The sequence below is a fragment of the Pectinophora gossypiella genome, chromosome 14, assembly GCF_024362695.1.
Source record: "Pectinophora gossypiella chromosome 14, ilPecGoss1.1, whole genome shotgun sequence".
NCBI lineage: Eukaryota > Metazoa > Arthropoda > Insecta > Lepidoptera > Gelechiidae > Pectinophora > Pectinophora gossypiella.
The window spans coordinates 13,225,441-13,244,663 of NC_065417.1; the positions used below are offsets into that span (position 1 = coordinate 13,225,441).

General features: G+C 38.4%; 1 protein-coding gene across 1 annotated transcript; it reads right to left on the bottom strand.

Annotated features, from left to right (window-relative positions):
- Window positions 1-38: 38 nt before the first annotated feature.
- Window positions 39-18,436, bottom strand: LOC126372761 (integrin-linked protein kinase). Its single transcript, XM_050018638.1, has 8 exons — window positions 18,171-18,436; window positions 16,058-16,223; window positions 15,461-15,645; window positions 15,026-15,195; window positions 14,411-14,556; window positions 13,470-13,694; window positions 12,306-12,494; window positions 39-1,175 (listed from the first exon to the last, which is right to left on the bottom strand). The coding sequence occupies exons 1-8, from the start codon at window positions 18,257-18,259 to the stop codon at window positions 987-989; spliced, it is 1,359 nt and encodes a 452-aa protein (XP_049874595.1). The 5' UTR covers window positions 18,260-18,436; the 3' UTR covers window positions 39-986.
- Between the last annotated feature and the right edge of the window lie 787 nt (window positions 18,437-19,223).

Consider the following 19,223-nt stretch of genomic DNA (forward strand, 5'->3'; position numbering starts at 1 on the left):
TACACAAGGCTCAAAACAAAAGAAATGAAAGTCAAATGTAAAATAACTATTTTATTTCAAAAAATGTTAGTATATTAGACAACTTTATGAAAGTTGTAACATTTTAATTCACATCAAAAATATTTAATTTGTTACTTTACACATTACTCTTACACTTTTCATAACTTCATAAGGCAAATACTCTTACGTTTTATATTCGGCATATTTTCATAAGGCACATCTATTTCATACAACAAGCATATTTTTATAAGAATACAAGAAATAAGCTGTATACAGTCACAAAATAAACAAAAACTCATTTAGAAAATATACAATTTACAAAAAAAGAACAGGCATACAATTTATAACAAGAGATTCATATCATTTGGGATTTGCTGAATTCATTGATGTAGCACCTTAAATTTGCATTATGTAGGTACATGTCTATCATAAATCATAATAGTAGATATATTTGTAATCATTAGTAAAACCATTATTTCCTTCAGTAATTAGTAAAATATTTTTTTAAATAATATAAAGTTCAAAAATCGCGATAAATTACTAAGATTAGAACACAACCTAAATAGACAACAATTAAAAATACTGGCAGTTACAAATTATAATTTTAGAAGTACATTTTTTTTTTCAACTCCTTTTGATTTATTTCATGTACAAAGTACTTTTTATTATTTATTATATAAGTATTGAAGTTTCATGGCACTGTATATCTACGTTATGTTCATATTTAAGTTATTTTCCATGAACCAAGTATAACATTTGGTGTCTTCAGCATTCTTTGTAATGCAACATTCAGTAGACACCTTATTTTGAGCTTTTTGTATAAGTATTACAGTATGTAGTATTGTTCATTATTATATCGTATGAGTACGCTTCATGGAAGAAAGTTTAGCGCCGTCATTGCCGTTTCAACATAAAAAAAATAAGCTCAAAACATGGCGTTTCTCAGAATGAACAGCTGATCGACTCACACTTGAGAATCTTTTTCCTCAACGCCTCATCTTTTCAAGTATGGGCAGTATCATTTCGAAAGAAGGTCGCTTGCCCGGGTCCTCGTTCATGCATATCTTGATCAGTTTAGAAACGTGCGGGGAGATGCCTGGAGGAATCGCGATGCGGAGACCCTCTAGCGCGATCTTCATACCGCATTCCATTGGGGAGAGGTCAGCGAATGGAATCTGAAAAACAAGAAAGAAACAATATGTGAAATATAATCTCAATACCGTCAATTCAAAATTATCCTACAATCTTTGATATTTTTGCAAATATCCAGTTAGAACTTACGTAAGTAACTTGACGACATACACACACACATTACATACATACATAAACTCACGCCTATTTCCCACCGGGGTAAGCAGAGACTATAGAATTCCATTTGCTTCGATCCTGACACACACACACACACATTCTAAGTGGATATTTGCTAAAAGACAAAAGATTCTAGTATATTTTTGCGTTCACGATAATGATATTGACTTGCAATGTTCGAAGAACTACCCTGATATGCATAATATTTATAATAATATGGCAATACAAAATATGGTAAAAGTAAATTTGGAATGTGGAAACACTGATACACACATACTTCGAGTATTCTACGCGCCACGGAAGTAGTCCTGCGGATTTTAAGGGAACTAATTGACAAGTCATAATAATTCTATACAGATAATGCGACACTAGCGCCCTGGTCGCGGGACTGACTTCTTTCGTGACGCGGGCTCCACTTGATCCTACTTCACAGCGTTCACAACAACTGGAAGTAACGAGCTGTCGTATCTATGAGTGAATAATAACTTCTGTCGTAACAAAATTTTGTCGTCAGTAATTTTGATATTATTAAAGAAATGGCCGAAGAATACTCATTGAGTTTGAAGAATCACGTTTTTATTTCAACGTTGACGGACTTATCAAGCATGTTGAAAGTTGATGTTCACCCTGGTCAGTACAAGTTTACATCCTTTGTCCAAGGTTATGTTTTCGCTAAAGATAATTACACTCCGACCATCGAAGACTTGGTGTATATTTTTCATCTTAGAAACGGTGATCGTGGACTAAGCGGCACTTATTGGAATGGAGAATCGAGACACGTCGATCATCTACGGATATACAATACCTGGATCCGACATCATTTGGACTACAATACTTTGAAACGCATCTGGAATGACTATACTTGCAGTCCAGAGTATAAAGAAACGGAGGAAATAAAGAAGCCAGCGAAAGGTATTAAGGATAAATCGTTATACCAACGACCCATAAAGAACTTGCAAAACTACCACGCTATACCCGTTTTATTTTACCTCAATATAAAACCGGACGATTTGAGTAAAATTACTTTAGAACTGACTGATAAAGTTACTGATGATACCGTCATTTGGAACGTGAAATATGATTCCGAGTGCGTTGGACTTGCTGTAAGGAACTGTTTTCACAATATGGTGGGTGACCAAGCAGGAGTTGGTATATGTGCAGACGCTCATGCATTCGGCAACTTTTCAGCGCGCGATATCGAATATGGTCACGAGTATATAAATGCTGACTATGTTTGCAATTTTCAACCATGCAATTGTGAAACTAGGTATCAAGTAAAAAGTAAAACAAATAAACGTAGATACTAAAGTAATAATTACGAGGGAAGTTCATTAAGAAAACCGAAGCCATTAATTAAAACTATGACTACCTATAAAAAAAAAAATCTCGTGATTCTTATTGTGGGTAGACAAACATTTGAGTGACTGTTGTATTTTTTGGTAGCTTTTTGTCCGAACTTTTTATAATTTCTTAACAATAAAAAATGGGTAAAATTAAAATCGATAGTGGTAACACTTGCTTGGCACAAATCAAAAATAAAAAAGTCGGTAACGCTAACGGTCAACGTTAATTTCGAGTTAAACATTTTTGTTTTGGTCAGCGTCGTACTTCAAGTCAAAAATTATTATAGAAATGGAAAGCGAATACGCTGTGATATTGACGGATCACATCTACATTTCAACATTAACGGATTTATCATCTAGAATGTTGGAAGTTGACGTTCATCCAGGACAATACAAGTTCACACCTTTCGCGGAAGGTTATGTTTTCGCCAAAGATGGCTACACTCCAACCATTAAGGATGTGGTATATGTTTTTAATACTCGAAATAACGATCGGGGATTAGGACTCTCTTATCATGATGGAGACTCGAAAGACGACCATTTGCGAATATACAACACATTCATTCGACATGATCTGGACGAGGAGTACTTGAAGAGGATCTGGGAATACAAGTTCGGTTACGTTTATGATGAAGATGAAGAATCTAGTTATGATGAGGAAGAAGAAGAAAAGACAGTGAAGTCTACCGAGAAAGAACCACCACACAGACGTCCTGTTAAGCGTTTCCCAGATTACCATAATATACCGGTTCTATTTTATCTGAATAGTAAACCAACCGATTTGAGTAAAATAACTTTAGAATTGGCGGGTAAACGTAGCGACAAAACGGTTATTTGGAATGTTAAAGACGGCGCGACTAAAATTGGACTTGCTGTTAACAATTATAACACTTCAAAATATAGTGATGGTGGTTTACACAATATGGTGGGCGATCAAGCCGTTGTAGGCATACTTAATAACGCTCAAGCTTTCGGCAATTTTTCAAATAGGGACAACCCAGATTCTATCGAGGACTATATATTCATTGATTACGATTGTAAGTTTATACCATGTTCCTGTAAGGTTAAGTATTAAACGCCAAATACCGCATTAAAATTGTTATCTCTGTAAAATCTTTTTTCTTATGCTCACCAATTTGTGTATTAATGCCCAATTTGTGTACTTAATACCAATGCTCGTAAAATAACAATGATATTATAATATGTAAGTAGGTAGGTACCTAAAGCTGTAACTACTAAACGTCATTGGGCGTAGGTACACCATACTTAAGATTATCTGCATTATTGTAATTCAAGGAAATTCGCCAACCACACATGGAGCTGGATGTTTGAGTGCATCTTTCGAACACTTGCAGACAGAATGAGTGTCGACGAGGTTCAGAAAAATCGACCTTACTGCACATTGTTTGTTATTTGTATTAGTTATAATGTTTTATATTGAATTAAACTGCGTTGTACCTACTTACACAGGTATCTTATTTTCCGTTCCGAAAAACAATCTTCTATCGTGTGGGTGGATTACCAGCCTCATAAACCCTGGTGCCAGGGTTATTATTGAGTCGCCAAAGGCCCGTGACGTGACTCATAACGGCTACTTACTTACATCAATAAGTAGTAGCCGTGATCAACGGTTTAACGTACCTTCCGAAGCACGGATCATCATACTTTCCGAGAACAGGTGATCAGCCTGTAATGTCCTAACCAAACTAGGGATCACAAAATTATTTTTGTGATATGTTCCCACCGGAATTCGAACCCGGAACCTCCGGATTGTTAGCCCAACGCTCGACCACTGGACGGTTGTTGATAATATTATTATGTTTTGTAGTTTAAAGGTCTTTTCTCTTCGATGACTGACCTCATCAACCCAGGTGCAGTCAGGGTGTCAATATCTGTCAATAAGGTGAACACAAGTCGCACGCGCCGAAGTAATCGTTTTTTATAAATCTATGTATGAAATCGTATTGTATGCAACGTCGCGCACCTATCCGCGTCGCATGACTCGCATTTTGTCGCAAAATAAAAACGCGTTCTGCTATAGGTACAATGAGCTACTTATATCCTTTCTAACTTGAAAGAGATCCAACCTCGTATGACCGAGATTTCTAGACACAATAGATGTTAATCTATTGTCAATGGGGTTTGGATTTTAAAAGAACAACTTTATCCGGGCGATAGGTTGACCATGATGACCACTTGAAAATTTGGTACCAACCATACGGGTACCGTACATAATAATTCTGGTTACAAGTCTTGTAATTATGGTTACAAGTTGTCTTTTCATTACTTGTCGGTTTGGCTACCCCGCTAGGCATTATCGCGTGGGTTTATGTATGAATCAAATTGAAAGCCTCTGTATGTATTAAATATGAAAAAGTAGGGTAGTGTACTTTTAATTATAAACTCGATTCTCGAAACACCTACAATCGAACTTCAATCGCGTAATGTTCATCAATAATAAATTAGTTATTACATAATTACAAGAAATGGATAAACAATACTCTATACGTTTGGTGAACAAGGTTTACATTTCTACATTAACCGATTTGTCATCATCAAGAATGTTGAAGTTTGACGCCAAACCGGGTCTGTACCGTTTTTTACCCATGCACGGAGGTTATATCTTCTGTAGAGATAAGTTCTGTCCTGACCCGCAGGAATTGGTGTATATTTGTCATGGCAGACGACGCGACCGTGGACTTGGCGGCACAAATCATGACGGGGAATCGATAGACTTTGACCATTGTCGAATATACATGGACTACTTCCGACCTCACTTGGAAGCCAGTAAGGTACGAGAACTATGGAACGCCTGTGTGACATATGAAAACCAAGAAAACTTTGACTACAGCTCTGAGGAAGATGTTTACATCTTGCCCGAATATAAAGAGAAAGCGAAATCCGAAGCGTATAAACGACAATCCATATGGCGTATAAAAGCTCACCACAATATACCTGTTTTGTTTTATCTGAACAGAAAACCTATTGACATAAGTGAAATCACTTTGGAATTGGCAGGAAACTGTAACGGCAGTACGGTTATCTGGAACGTGAAATATGGTGAACACCCTATAGGACTTGCGGTCATGAACTACCTCCACAATATGGTGGGCAAGCGAGCTGGAGTAGGCATTTTCAACTACGCTCAAGCTTTCGGCAATTTTTCAACTGATTGCATCGATATCCCGGACAACATATTTGATGAATATAAGTGCAAGTTTACACCATGTAGATGTGAAATTAAATTAAGTGACAATTAAAATGCGGAATTGTAAAATTAAATAATAATTATCTTAATTCAGATTTATTTGAATTAAATACATTTTGACCGATTTTGTAAACAGTTGTTTAATTGACTTCAAGATAGTTTAGGACCTTAATATGTCTACTTAAGAAATAATAAAGCATTTAACTTGAGATTTATGGTCCTGTATGTAAACAGAATAATTGCACTATATAGACTAGCATCACATGTCCGCTGTTGTATTGTTTAAATAGTTTGTACGTATTTTGTTAAAATAAATCGCGTTTATTTAGATTACATTTTAACGAACAAGATTATCAGGCATGATAAATACTATTAAAATATATTAGGTTCTTATCAATGATAAAAAGTTGCAAGTTGTCCTGAGAACGGCTCTGCCCACCCCGTTAGGGATTGTGGTTTTGTGGTTTTTGGTGCGGGTGACTCATGGTTTAGGATGAAAAGTGGTGGGTATTTAGGTCTTAGGCTCCGAAACACTTTAACCTTCATCATCATCACTAATTTAAGAGCCGAGCTCTTGTCGGTGTAGCATAGGCTAGTTTCCAACTAGTCAAATCAGTTACTTTTTACTAAACGTCAAAACACGAAATTACTATGGAATTTGTATGAAAAAGCACTCTGTGACGTCATAGAAAAACGTGACAAAATGTCGGACTTATTATTACGTTTTTCTTGATTAAAATTCATAAATAAGTTTAATAGAAAAAAGAAAATGTTTTTCGTTAGTTTTAGATGTGTCTTTATTTAGTAATCAGAATTTCATGATTTATCTTGAACCTAGTACACGACCCAATTCTCCATGCTACTTTTTAGGGAAAAATAGGGCAGTGATTTCCCTCTTGCCTTACTTTAACCTTAGAAAGTCAAAAACGGTAATTCTATTAATAATGAGAGACTTTCAAGGCTACGTTCACCAAAAACAATATAGATGGCGTTGTACAGATTTAACGTGATAATTACCTATTTTCTCATTACTCGGGTACAGTCATGAGCAATATAATGTACCCACTTTAGGACTCTGTCGCACTAACACATTTGACATTTAGTGAGACTTACAGTTCAATTTGTCAAAAAAGTTAATGTGACATGGTACCAAGGTGTATCGTACATCTTTATTCCAAAATACAATGTAATAGCAGAAGCATATATTTGGATCACATTTTGTATAGAATTATGTTGCTACCTATATTGTTTCTCTTTATTATGACCAGTATAATAACGTGTAGAAGGTGTAATTGTGCCTGGGTGTAATAAAAAGGGTCATCATTTATACCTAAAACCAAAGATAATTCAAATTCAAAAATATCTTTATTCAGTAGGTAACATAGTTACACTTTGAATCGTCAATTTTTACATAACGAACGTCTCATCCGCCTAAAACTACTGCAGTTTCTCACAACCTGTATAGCCGGGGAAAAGAAGCTGCAAGAAAAACCTCGGCACAGGGCCCTAGACGTTCTTTAAAAAAAATAAACATAAAATATTGATATATAATTGTGTAATTTACCTGCCTAATATCAGTTCTCAGACAGTTAATCCCATGCATTCATATCTTCTAAATAATCACTAACTTTATAATAACCTTTTTTGTAAAGTTTTTGTTTAACTACTATCTAAAAGCAGTTGAAAGGCAAATTCTGATGAATAATAAAAATGAATAAAAGATGCATATGTCTATTATCCATGAAATTAGAAGGTTAAACAAACGAAACTCTGTACACCACCATCTACTCATCGCCATCATCATTACAATACAAAACAAGCATAACGAAAGACATTTATTGTTATTAGCAACAGATACTTTGCTTCTATTAAAATAGTGTCAAAACTAAAAGAATACATATTGTCACGGGCGCAGTATGTTATTATAGGTAACAAACTATCATCGTCAGCCCATTAACGTCCCCACTGCTGCGGCACGGGCCTTCCCTATGGATGGATAGGGAGATCGGGCCTTAAACCATCACGCGGGCCCAGTGCGGATTGACTGCTAATGCAGCCGGGACCAACGGCTTAATGTGCCTTCCGAAGCATGGAGGAGCTCGAGATGAAAACTTTTTTTTTGTGGTCACCCATCCTATGACCGGCCTTTGCGAAAGTTGCTTAACTTCAACAATCGTTTACCGCTGCCTCAGACGACGCCCTGAGCCGAGGTTCGCGCCCAACTGGGCACCCTCAGGCCTGTTGTCTTAAACGTTGTACCGGGTGAGAGCCTTCAGCGCTCCCCATTTGTCCGGCCAAGTAGTTAATGCCATCTGCGGCAAATCTACAATAAGTCACGTCAAAAAAAAAAAAAAAAAAAAAATTTACCGCTGCGCCACCGAGCTCCTCATGATTCCATCACGAATTCGTTTTTTATGTTTACTCCTTTGTGTGTGAATAACAAAAAATAGTTGCAAAATTAATTTCGGGTAGGTAGAGATTTTTTAATTATAAGAGAAAAGGAGGGTAAATCGGAATTGAAAACACTGACAGTTGATCACGGATCGCAATTAACGGTCGTCGGATTAAATTTTACCGTGAACTGAGATTTATTAAGTATAGTATCCTAACGTAATGGCAAGGTTGGTGTATACCTTATATTTAAGGGATCACGTGTATATTTCAACATTGACGGACTTGACGAACATGTTGCGGATCGACGTCGAGCCGGGCCAGTATAAGTTTAAGCTTTTCAACGAGGGTTATGTGTTCGCCAAAGACACCTATTACGCCAACATTGAGGACCTCGTCTATGTATTCAGCACTCGTCAAGGCGACCGCGGTCTGAGCGGCACGTATTACGACGGCGAGTCGAGAGACGTGGACCATTTGCGAATATTCAACACCTGGATCCGACATTATTTGGACAAACAGAAGCTGGTAGACCTCTGGAAGTACTATTTGATCAACTTCGGCGATGAGGAACAGAGGGCACGTGATGAGGAACAGAGGAGACGGGAAGAAGGAATAGAAATAGAAGATGAAGAAAGAGAAAGACAAGAAGAGCAGGTAGAGGCGATGGATAGTGATAGTGAGATAGATGTAGTAACTGTAGACGATGAGGAAGAAGACGAAGAACAAGGGACACCTACTAAACGAGCGAAATATTCCGAGCCATCGACCAGTAAAAGCGACCAAACAAAATCTGCCAAAGTAAGATTATTTACCGATCAAGTAAAATCTGAGGGAGCTAAATCTACAGAACTGGTGAAAATTACTGAGCAACATGAACCTACTGACATAGTAAAATCTACTGAAGAAGATAAAGGGCTATTAATCGCTACTGAATTAGTAAAATGTTCTGAGCCAGAAAAATCTAGCAAGCTAGTGGATCCTATTCAACACGAGAAACCTCCTGCACAAGTGACATCTGATAACCAAGGTGAATCTACTAACCTAGTGAAATCTACAGAAGAAAGTAAAAGTACCGGAGTTATTAAATTTACTGGGATAATTAAATCTACACAGTCTGAGAAATCTACTGACCAAAATCCGTCTACAGGGCCAGAGAAATCTAGTTACCCAGGACCAGGGTCAAATAAATCTACTGAACAAGAAGAATCTTCAGGGTCTGGAATATCCATTATCCAAGAAGAATCCAGAGGATTAGAGAATACTAGTGGTCAAGGAATAGGTTCAAATAAATCTACTGAACAAGAAGAGTCTTCAGGGTTCGGAATATCTATTATCCCAGAAGAATCTAGAGGATTAGAGAATACTAGTGATCACGGAACAGGGTCAAATAAATCTATTGAACAAGAATCTTCAGGGTCTGGAATATCAGTTATCCAAGAAGAATCTAGAGGGTCAGAGAAATCTAGTGACCTGGGAACAGGGTCAGGGCTATCTACTGAACAAGATTCTGAATCAGGATCAGCTACGTCAGGGAGAAAAAGGTCATACCAAAATCAACCCCTAAAGTACTTGCAAGACTATCACAATATACCAGTCTTGTTCTATCTGGAGAGACCAATATCTAACTTGAGTAATATCACTCTACACTTCCAGGATAGAATTACTAGAGACATAGTGGTATGGTCAGTGAAAGATTGCTTGGAGCATATTGGGTATGCGGTTAAGAGCAAATTCCACAATATGCGCGAAGACCAGACGGGAGTAGGAATATTTACTCGCGCTCAAGCTTTCGGAAATTTTGAATGTGACGATTTTGATAAAGTCGACCAGTATGTTTGCCAGTTTGACCCATGTACTTGTAACGTTACGTATCGATGTGAAAGGAGGTTAAATTTATAAAACTTGAAATATTCTGTAAACCGTTATTTTTAATATAATTTATAATACGTATTTTTATTGTCATTTGATAATTGTTTTGATATAATTTGTCCTTTTTCTTTATAATAAATGGAATTACTGAATACAATTTTATTTTATTTTTGCAACTACCTCATTTGATAAAATACACATACAATACAATTTACAATGTCGTAAACACCGGCAGAGGGATTGTGTCCTTTCCAACATGATGAACCAATGGACCATAATAATGGGCGATGGAATGATCACCATAGCCATAGAGGCAGCCAATCAGCTCGCGACACCAAACACTTCAGGACCCCGATACCGACCCCGCCGGCGTGGTCGACGATTTCCCTCATTCAGCGCTTATCGCTATCGACCCACTAGGGTCGATTAATTCTTTCAAATATTTTTCCTCTCAGACGACGCCCTGAGCCGAGGTTCGCGCCCAACTGGGCACCCTCATGCCTGTTGTCTTAAACGTTGTATCGAGTGAGAGCCTTCAGCGCTCCCCATTTGTCCGGCCAAGTAGTTAATGCCATCTGCGGCAAATCTACAATATGGTTTATATGGTTTGCTAAATCCATCTTAAGACTTAGAGAGGGTCTGCTCATTTTTTTTTTCTTCAGGCTTCCGCGATTGCGCTAATGACAAATCTTGACAGTGATCACGAGCGTAGCCTTAATCTGGCTAGTTATTTTTATTTTAATGCATGTCCGAGTCCCACTCACTTTTATGGCATATTGCAATGCCCTAGTAACAGGGTTCATGTACTGTTCCACCTATGTAAAACATAGTATTTAAGATCTGTATAAATATTGTACATGATGGCAATAAATAATACATTCGAACACAACATCCATAGGCGATATTCTGATTCCAAGTGTCATATAATCCGCGGCAAATATACAGGGTGTTAGTGACATCGTAACGAAAACTTTGAGTGACGATTCAGACCATGATTCTGAGTTGATATCAAGTGGAATTTTTCGTCGTAAAAGTATAGAACGGTAAATATTTTAAAAAAATACAAAAATTGACATGTCGTCTCCGACTGGAAATTCCATTTGATATTAACACAGAATCATGGTCTGCTGAATATCTCCTTCAGTATTCGTTACGGTGTTACTAACACCCATGCGTACTTGTATGGCTACCCGTATGTACTTGTATGGGGTGTAAGTGACATCGTAACGAATACATAGAGGATGATTCAGCTCATTATTCTGAGATAACATCAAATAGAATTTTCAATCGCAAAACTATAGAATTGAAAATAATTAAAATATATAAAAAAAATTACGATGGAAAATTCCACTTAATATTAGGTCTGAATTATCTCCGTCAGTATTCATTCTGTATACTTTGAGTGACAAATCATTGGGTCTCAAACGAAGTGAGGTATGCGGTGGCTGCGTGTAACCATGACTACCAAGAATAGTAGACGACAGGTCGACATGGCAATTCTCTAGTGACGTGAAGTTTTCAATATCGATATATTTTTATTATGTATGTAACAAAATGTGAATAAAATAATACCACGTTTTCATTTAAGTTAATATTTATTGCTCCAGTTTTCTGCCGTGACTGACAAATTGCATTCGTTGTTATCTCTTTAAGCTTTGTCAAACACAAATCGCTCTTTATGTTGTGTTCCCTGACGAAGCGTTTAACGGCGGCCCAGGCTAATTCAATACGATTTAAATCGCACATATATGGAGGTAATCTAATAATATCATGACCATGTCCTTTAATTATATGGTCAATTTTATAATTGATATCAACGAGTTTATGTTGTTCTATAATTCTAAATTAATCTGGCTTTCTCATTGATCTATCGCACGATATATTATTGTCTTCCAGCCAATTTATCATAGTAATAAATTATGTGAGCGAGATTATAATCGATAAACGCGGTCGATACGGACTCGTGTGACACTAAGACTAAGACGCCGCGGGGACTGTGCGGGTGTGCGGGGCGACCCCGCCTCCGCGGCTTACCTCATGCCCCGATTGCCATGTCGACCTGTCGTCAACTATACATTACTTGTGCGGACACCGCAGATAATACGTTTGAAAGGTCAATGACACATGGTCTTTGTCACGCACGGTTTCGGAGTTTACGTATGTCTTTATAAAATGGTACTTACCTCTCTAGTAGCGAGTTCCCAGAGCAGCACGGCGAAGCTCCACATGTCCGCGGCCTCCCAGTTCCTCTTGGCGGCCGGCTTCATCAGAGCCTCGGGCGCCATCCACGCGGGCTGGTACACGCGCCCCTTCTCTTGGAACGAGAACTTCGCGTCTGCCATATTGATGCGCGCTGTTAAGTCTTCGTCGATCTGTTATAAGTTTAGTGTTAATACGTGTATTTTTTTTCGTCTGCGTGATCTGGGTCCTTCTTCAGGGAATTATTTTATGTGTTGCTGGCAACATCAGATCGCTAGCATTAAATCAAATCAATTTATTTGCGAGAACACATAGAATACAAAAAAGGTGGTAAAATAATTCAAATAACAATGTTGTGATGTGTTCGGCCTGCATGCTGGCGTACAAATATATATGTATAAAAAAATAAAGAAATGGTACATCCCAAAGGGTCATTATTTCACAGGGTCCGCTAGGTTTTTTTAGAAGTGACTGCCTGTCTGATTTTCCAAACCGGGAAGGGAAAACCACCCCAATACAGGTATAGGTCACATACCTCACATACCTCCGAAAATGAATATCTCGGGAATGTGGGCTTCTTCACGATGTAAGTGTTGCTGGCAACACAGGTTTAAAATATTAACTTGGAATATTTTTACATATGGCAATTATAATCGAAATGGCATGGCTGCAGCCTCACGCGAATGTATTGATTAATTATATTTAAAATACAAATAATCAGTGACTAAGAACAAAACTGATGTTTGCACTTGGTTGGAAGAGGAACCCTCGACCTCTATAACACAGTCTGTTTACGCGGTGTAGAATTTTGTGGAATTTGTTCAAAATAGGATACGATGAAAAATTTCGAGTTCGTTTTTCGTTTAAGTCACGCGTTTTTGAGGACGAAGGCGGCACATTGCTACCTTGGATATTTTCTGTCTGGAAAAGGTTGACGGTTTTCTAATAGCATGTACAGTCATGCGCAATATAATGTACCCACTTTAGAACTCTGTCGCACTAACATATTTGACATTTAGTGACACTTACAGTTCAATTTGTCAAAAAAGTTATTGTGACATGGTACCAAAGTGTATACATATTAATGCTCGTGACCGTATACTACAGTCTACTTGAAGAATCGTACAGCACGAGATCGACGTACTGACCATAATATGCTTGCTGTTGAGGTGGTAGGTGGGCAGGATCTTGTCCCGCTGCAGCGAGTGCAGGTAGGCCATCCCCTGCGCCACGTCGTGCGCCAGGCGGATGGCTGCGCCCGCGTCCACCACCACGCGCCCGCCCGCGCCGCCGTGCAGCAGCGAGTGCAGCGAGCCCCACGACATGTACTGCGAGATCACCACCAGCGACGGCGGGGACACGCAGCACCCCACCTGCGGGGTACAACGCTTTTAGGGTTCCGAAAAAACAAAACTGGTCCCTAGTTTGGTTAGGACATTACTGACTGATCACCAGATTGTCCGAAAGTAAGATGATACAAATACACTTTATTGCACCAAAATAAAAAGAAATAATTACAAAAAGTCTCTTAACTAAGTACATGGCAAATGGAGGCCTTATCGCTTAAAGCGATTTTTTTCCAGACAACCGAGGATGATCCGTGCTTCAGAAGGCACTTTAAGCCGTTGGCCCCGGTTACTACTTACTGATGTAAGTAGTCGTTACATGAGCCATATTATGTCAGACGCCTTTGGCGGCTCAATAGTAACCCTGACGCCAGCCTCACATTCACATTAATTCACCTCACAACCCACACGATAGAAGAAGAAACCCAGACACTTCATACAAAACACCTCGTTTTACACAGACACTACACATTGACGTTATCGTACACGGGCTTCTGTATGTGTGTCGTCTGACGCCCATACGAGGCTGGTTGGATGTCCCCAATGGGTGTCTTGGGGAACAATATTGCCAAAGATACGAACAAACTACTACATACGATACGAGGGAGCACTACTTTATAACCGACCACAACTTTGTAATTTTCGTGAAATGTCCCCACCGGGATCCGAAGCCGGGACCTTCGGATCGTATCGACTGGACTACGGAGGCCGATGTGTAGTGTCTGGGGTGTAACAATACTAACCACAGGAAGTATGTTGGGATGCGAGAATATCCTGAGCTTGGGGAACTCCTCGTTGAAATCGCGTTGTATCCGCGGCGTGCACTCGCGCACCGCGAGGATCTTGGCCACGATGTCGTTCTTCTGCCACCTGCCGCGCCAGGTCTCACCTAGAAACGAGTAACATTTATTAAGACTGTAGCAACAGCATCCTGGCTGCAATAGGCTACTTGACAACCTGAGGCCTGTTTAATAAAACTTACAATTGTAAATTACAATGACAATTTAATGTACATTGCGGACTGTGTGATCACGAATATTTTGCAGTTTCATATTAGCTACGTAATGAACATCAAATTGTCGTTGTAATTTACAATTGTAAGTTTTATTAAACAGGCCCCTGGGCAAATGAGATACTTTTTACGAAACGTCAAAAGGTCAAAACGAAAGTTGATGATAAGATGATCCGTGCTTCGGAACGTGAAGCCGTTGGGCCCGGTTACTATTACTGATGTAAGTATGTAGTCGTTACATGAGCCATGTTAGGGGCCTTTGGCGGCTCAGTAATAACCCTGACACCAGGGTTGATGAGGTTGGTATTCCACCTCACAACCCAAACGATAAGAAGAAGAAGCTCACCGGACGGCGTGACAGTGATCCTGGTGTGCAGCGCCAGCTCGTTGATGTTGATACCCTTGTGGCGGGAGAGCGTGGGGTCCCGGCTGCGGGTCTTGAGGCCCAACCACGACTGGTCCTTGAACTGGATCTTCTTGAGGTCTTGACCCTGTTGCACTGCTAGCTCGTGCAGTCTGGGGGAGAATTCAACGACATAACATAATATGCATAATATAGTATCTCGAAGGGATAAGTGGAGATGTATAGTATAGACAGCCACTCCTCGCTACGTTTCAGCCCCATGTAATAGGGGGCGAGCCTATTGCCATTAACCTCGTAAGGCCGAGTTTTCCAGACACAAAAGTCAAACGTTGGGGTTTGAATTTTTCGGTCTTATCGACATTAAACGGGCACAAGTCCAATCAATCATAATCTCTAACCTATGTTAACCTATCTCACCTCTGTACCAACTGCCCCCTGGTCTTATCAAGCGGCGTGTCGCCGTCCTTGTTGGCGAGGGAGACCAGCGCCCCGGCCATGACGAGGTCTTCAGCGATGGCGCTGTAGCCCCAGAAGCACGCGTAGTGCAGCGGTGAGTTGCCGTGCTCGTTTATAAAGTTCACGTCCACTCTATTTTGGAGAAGCTGGAATTTGAGATAATATTGGAGTTGGAGAAATTTACACAGGGTTAAAATAAGTATGAAATAATAAAAACACCTATATTCGTAACGAGGCAGACAAGTGTTGCATACTTTAAACCAAAAACTGAATATTCGGGGTTTGATGAGAGTAGATGCGGCGACATAGGTGTGTACGCACACCCACATTCTCGAAGATCATAGTACCTTATAAGGTGTAGGTTTCCGTAACTTTGGTAAACCAGTTGGTGCAGGCTGACGTCCAAACCTATTTAGCGTGACTCCTGAAACTGGTGTGAGTGCGTTTGACCACGATTCCGCCTGGTCTTACACAGCGATGTGGTTTAAGGTGGAGCATGAGTCAAATAGAACTCTTGTTATATAATAGTAGTAGATGATAATCTTCAAGCACACATACCAGCTGTACAACAGGTCTATGGCCATGTGCCGCAGCGAGGTGCAGCGGAGTATCATCCCCCATGTTGGTGACGTTGATGCGGGCGCCACGACGCATCAGCATCTCTACAATCTTGAGGTGCCCTTCCTTGCACGCCCAGTGGAGAGGACTGAAGCCGTGGTCATCTCTGAAATGAGAGATCAGTAGAACTAAAGTAAGAGAAATTGGCTTCCTGGCCTCAGTGGTTGAGTGGTTGAGCATTGGGCTCACGATCCGATTCCTAGTGTGGATATGTCTAACAAAAACCTTCTGAGGTTGTCTCTGGTTTGGTCACAACCAGGACATGGCAGGCTGTAGTCATCTGATTTTTCGAAAAGTATCCGCGCTTCGGAGGGCATGTTAAGCAATTAGTCCTGGCCACTATTTACATGAGTGTGTAATTGCATGAGCAATGAAAGGCTTTTGGTGTACTGAGAAATAACCCTGACACCAGGATTGATGAGGTTGGTCATTGATGTCACAAACTCACAACAGAGAAGAATAGAAACCAATAGACATCGCAGTTTTGCTGCAAGCCCAAGAAATGATGGCTGGATGTAATGACAGTGAAAGGTAACAAAGACTGAGCAATTAGTTGATAAGATTAAGTAACTGGAACACTATAGGACACAATAGATATTGGTTTTCATATGGGTATTATGGATGTAAATGTTTTGTTTTGAAAGCTCGGTGAAGTGTGGATACTTAGTTCATTTTGAGATGGATGTACCTCTGATTACCCCAATCGGGATACCTGTAGTTGTGAGCTTTTGTTATTAAAATTATAAATGTAGCTTCATTCTTTTCACATACATGAGACCGAATATAGAATGAAATATTTCAGACACTTAATCACTGTTATTTACAGCAGACTGTGTAAAGAGGAAAAAATCTATCTCAAATCCATCTGGAAATAAATGTTTTGTTTTGAAAGCTCAGTGAAGTGTGGATACTTAATTCATCTTGATCTCAAGATGAACATCCATATGATGATCCGTATGATGATGAGGTACATCCATCTGGATGTACCTCTGATTACCCCAATTGGGATATAGTTGTGACCTTATGTTATGATGATTATGTTAAATAAATGTGTGTGTTTCTTTCTTTATTAATCAGCCTATGAAGACAAAAGGAGTTTGGAATTTGAACTACCATACTGTGGATGGTGTTTATTTATACTTTATATTACAGATCCATAAAAATATCTAAAAGAAGTAGAATAATTTAAACCAATAAATCATTTCTGAAAGAAGCAAATAGGGTACAACATCCCACAAATTTTATTATTGTCCTCATTAAGAGTAACTGAGTTTAATAAGGATAAATCATTCACACAATAATATAGTTACATATAATATTGAAAGTTATTTTTTTTAATAATATGATTCATTTTTAAACACTAATAATAAGTACAATTGTTTTGACCATAAATTACTAACTGAAAAAAATAATTATATGAATATTTGATTGTGTTAATTAAATTCACCATATTTTCAAGGAAAATACAAAGAAAAAAGCATGCGGTTCCTATCAACCTTGAAATATTTGTAAAATTTTGTTGAACTAATTCTAAACAATTTTTTCTGGTATTTTAGAATAGAATAGAAATCATTTATTTTAGATATAAGTATTGGTATAACAGTAGAAGTGAACATTGTAATTACAAACTTATTTCTAAAAAGGGAGTAAGTACGTCAGAGTACACTTAGTTACTGCATGGAGAAGTCTAGCTATATTGCATAAAGTATAGGCATAATCTTCTTCGGCAGAAGCTACAGATATTCAAATTCAGATAGGCTACCTCAGCTTATCATGCCAATAATGTTATCTTATCATGTTAAACAGAGTGCAAGGAGTTCAATGAGTGTGTTGTAAGAATGTTTTGCTTATTGTGTATCTAGAACGCCGTCACTACAGTAGTAAATGTTATACTACTACGTACTAGCGTATATTATTTTACAACAGGCTGACATATTTTACTAGGCCATGACACAACTTGTGGGCGTGTGCCCTCAATGCCTTTTACGGAACAACTACTGGTAACAGATGGCAGCTTCTTTCCTGGATATTGAAGTAAGAAGGTCTTACTCACCCCTGATTCATATCATGTTCAGTATCATCCAACCAAACCCTCACTTGTAAGGCATTTCCTTCTCTGCACCACTGAAATATGTCTTCCATGTTTTCAGCAACTCTTCACAACACACAGAACCAAAACTTAATCTAAAGCACTTGCTATTATATCAGTTTTAATTACAAAAACAGAAATAAATTTTAAAAGGAGCTATAAAGGAAATAATAAATAAAAACCCCGATTTGAGTCATCCATTTGACGTTTCGCAATCACCAAAAATAAAATGTAATGCTATTAAATGTACGAGTCGCTTATAATGATTTCATTTCTCTGTTTTACACACAGAGGTAATAATGTTTATCTCTTTCTTTCCGTGAATTATTGTATCCACTATATTTTGTATTATATCATAGGGTTGCCAGCAATTGGTACGATACGTGAAAAAAAATAAAATGCTATGAAATTTTTTAACTCTAGTAAGAATGTAAAAAATTAAAAATGTCAGACAGATTGTCAATTCAAAGTCAAAATCTGTATTATTGTTTGCCTTTACTTACGCCCATATATTTTTCTAATATTTCCCCTTTTTACAAGAAAATTAATCGTAAAAATGAGATTTTCTCAATGCTATTAATACGGTCTTAAAATATGGAGTCAAATAAACTACCGGAATTTAATGTTTTACCGAAAATAGTGGACGTAGAATGGAAACTGGAAGTAGTTACGAATTGTCCCGCAGTTGGCTCAGACAATTTGTTATATACAGTGATATTGAAGACAGACGACGGCAAGGACATCAGGTTCACCTGTGGAAGTCAACAGCTACAAGACTTGGTGTATAAACTGAAAGATTTAGTGCGGCACTGTGAGAAAGTGAAGAACGAACTCGCGTGATCAGAGTTGTACATTCCACTTAAGAAGCTAAGTACAATTGTAAATTTCTTTTATGTATGTTGAACAGCCATATTTTGTAAGGATAAATGTATTTTTAAATACAGCCATGTATTTGTAAATATATCTTTTCATTAACCTTACTTTCCTAATCTTTTAACAGTCGTCACCATTTAAAAA

Coding starts and splice junctions, on each gene's coding strand:
- LOC126372761 (XM_050018638.1), bottom strand. CDS start 18,259: ATGGAAGACATATTTCAGTGGTGCAGAGAAGGAAATGCCTTACAAGTG. Junction 13,695..14,410: donor ATCCCAACATACTTCCTGTG/GTTAGTATTGTT, acceptor TGTACCCCGCAG/GTGGGGTGCTGCGTGTCCCC. Junction 1,176..12,305: donor GGGAACTCGCTACTAGAGAG/GTAAGTACCATT, acceptor CTTGTTTTTCAG/ATTCCATTCGCTGACCTCTC.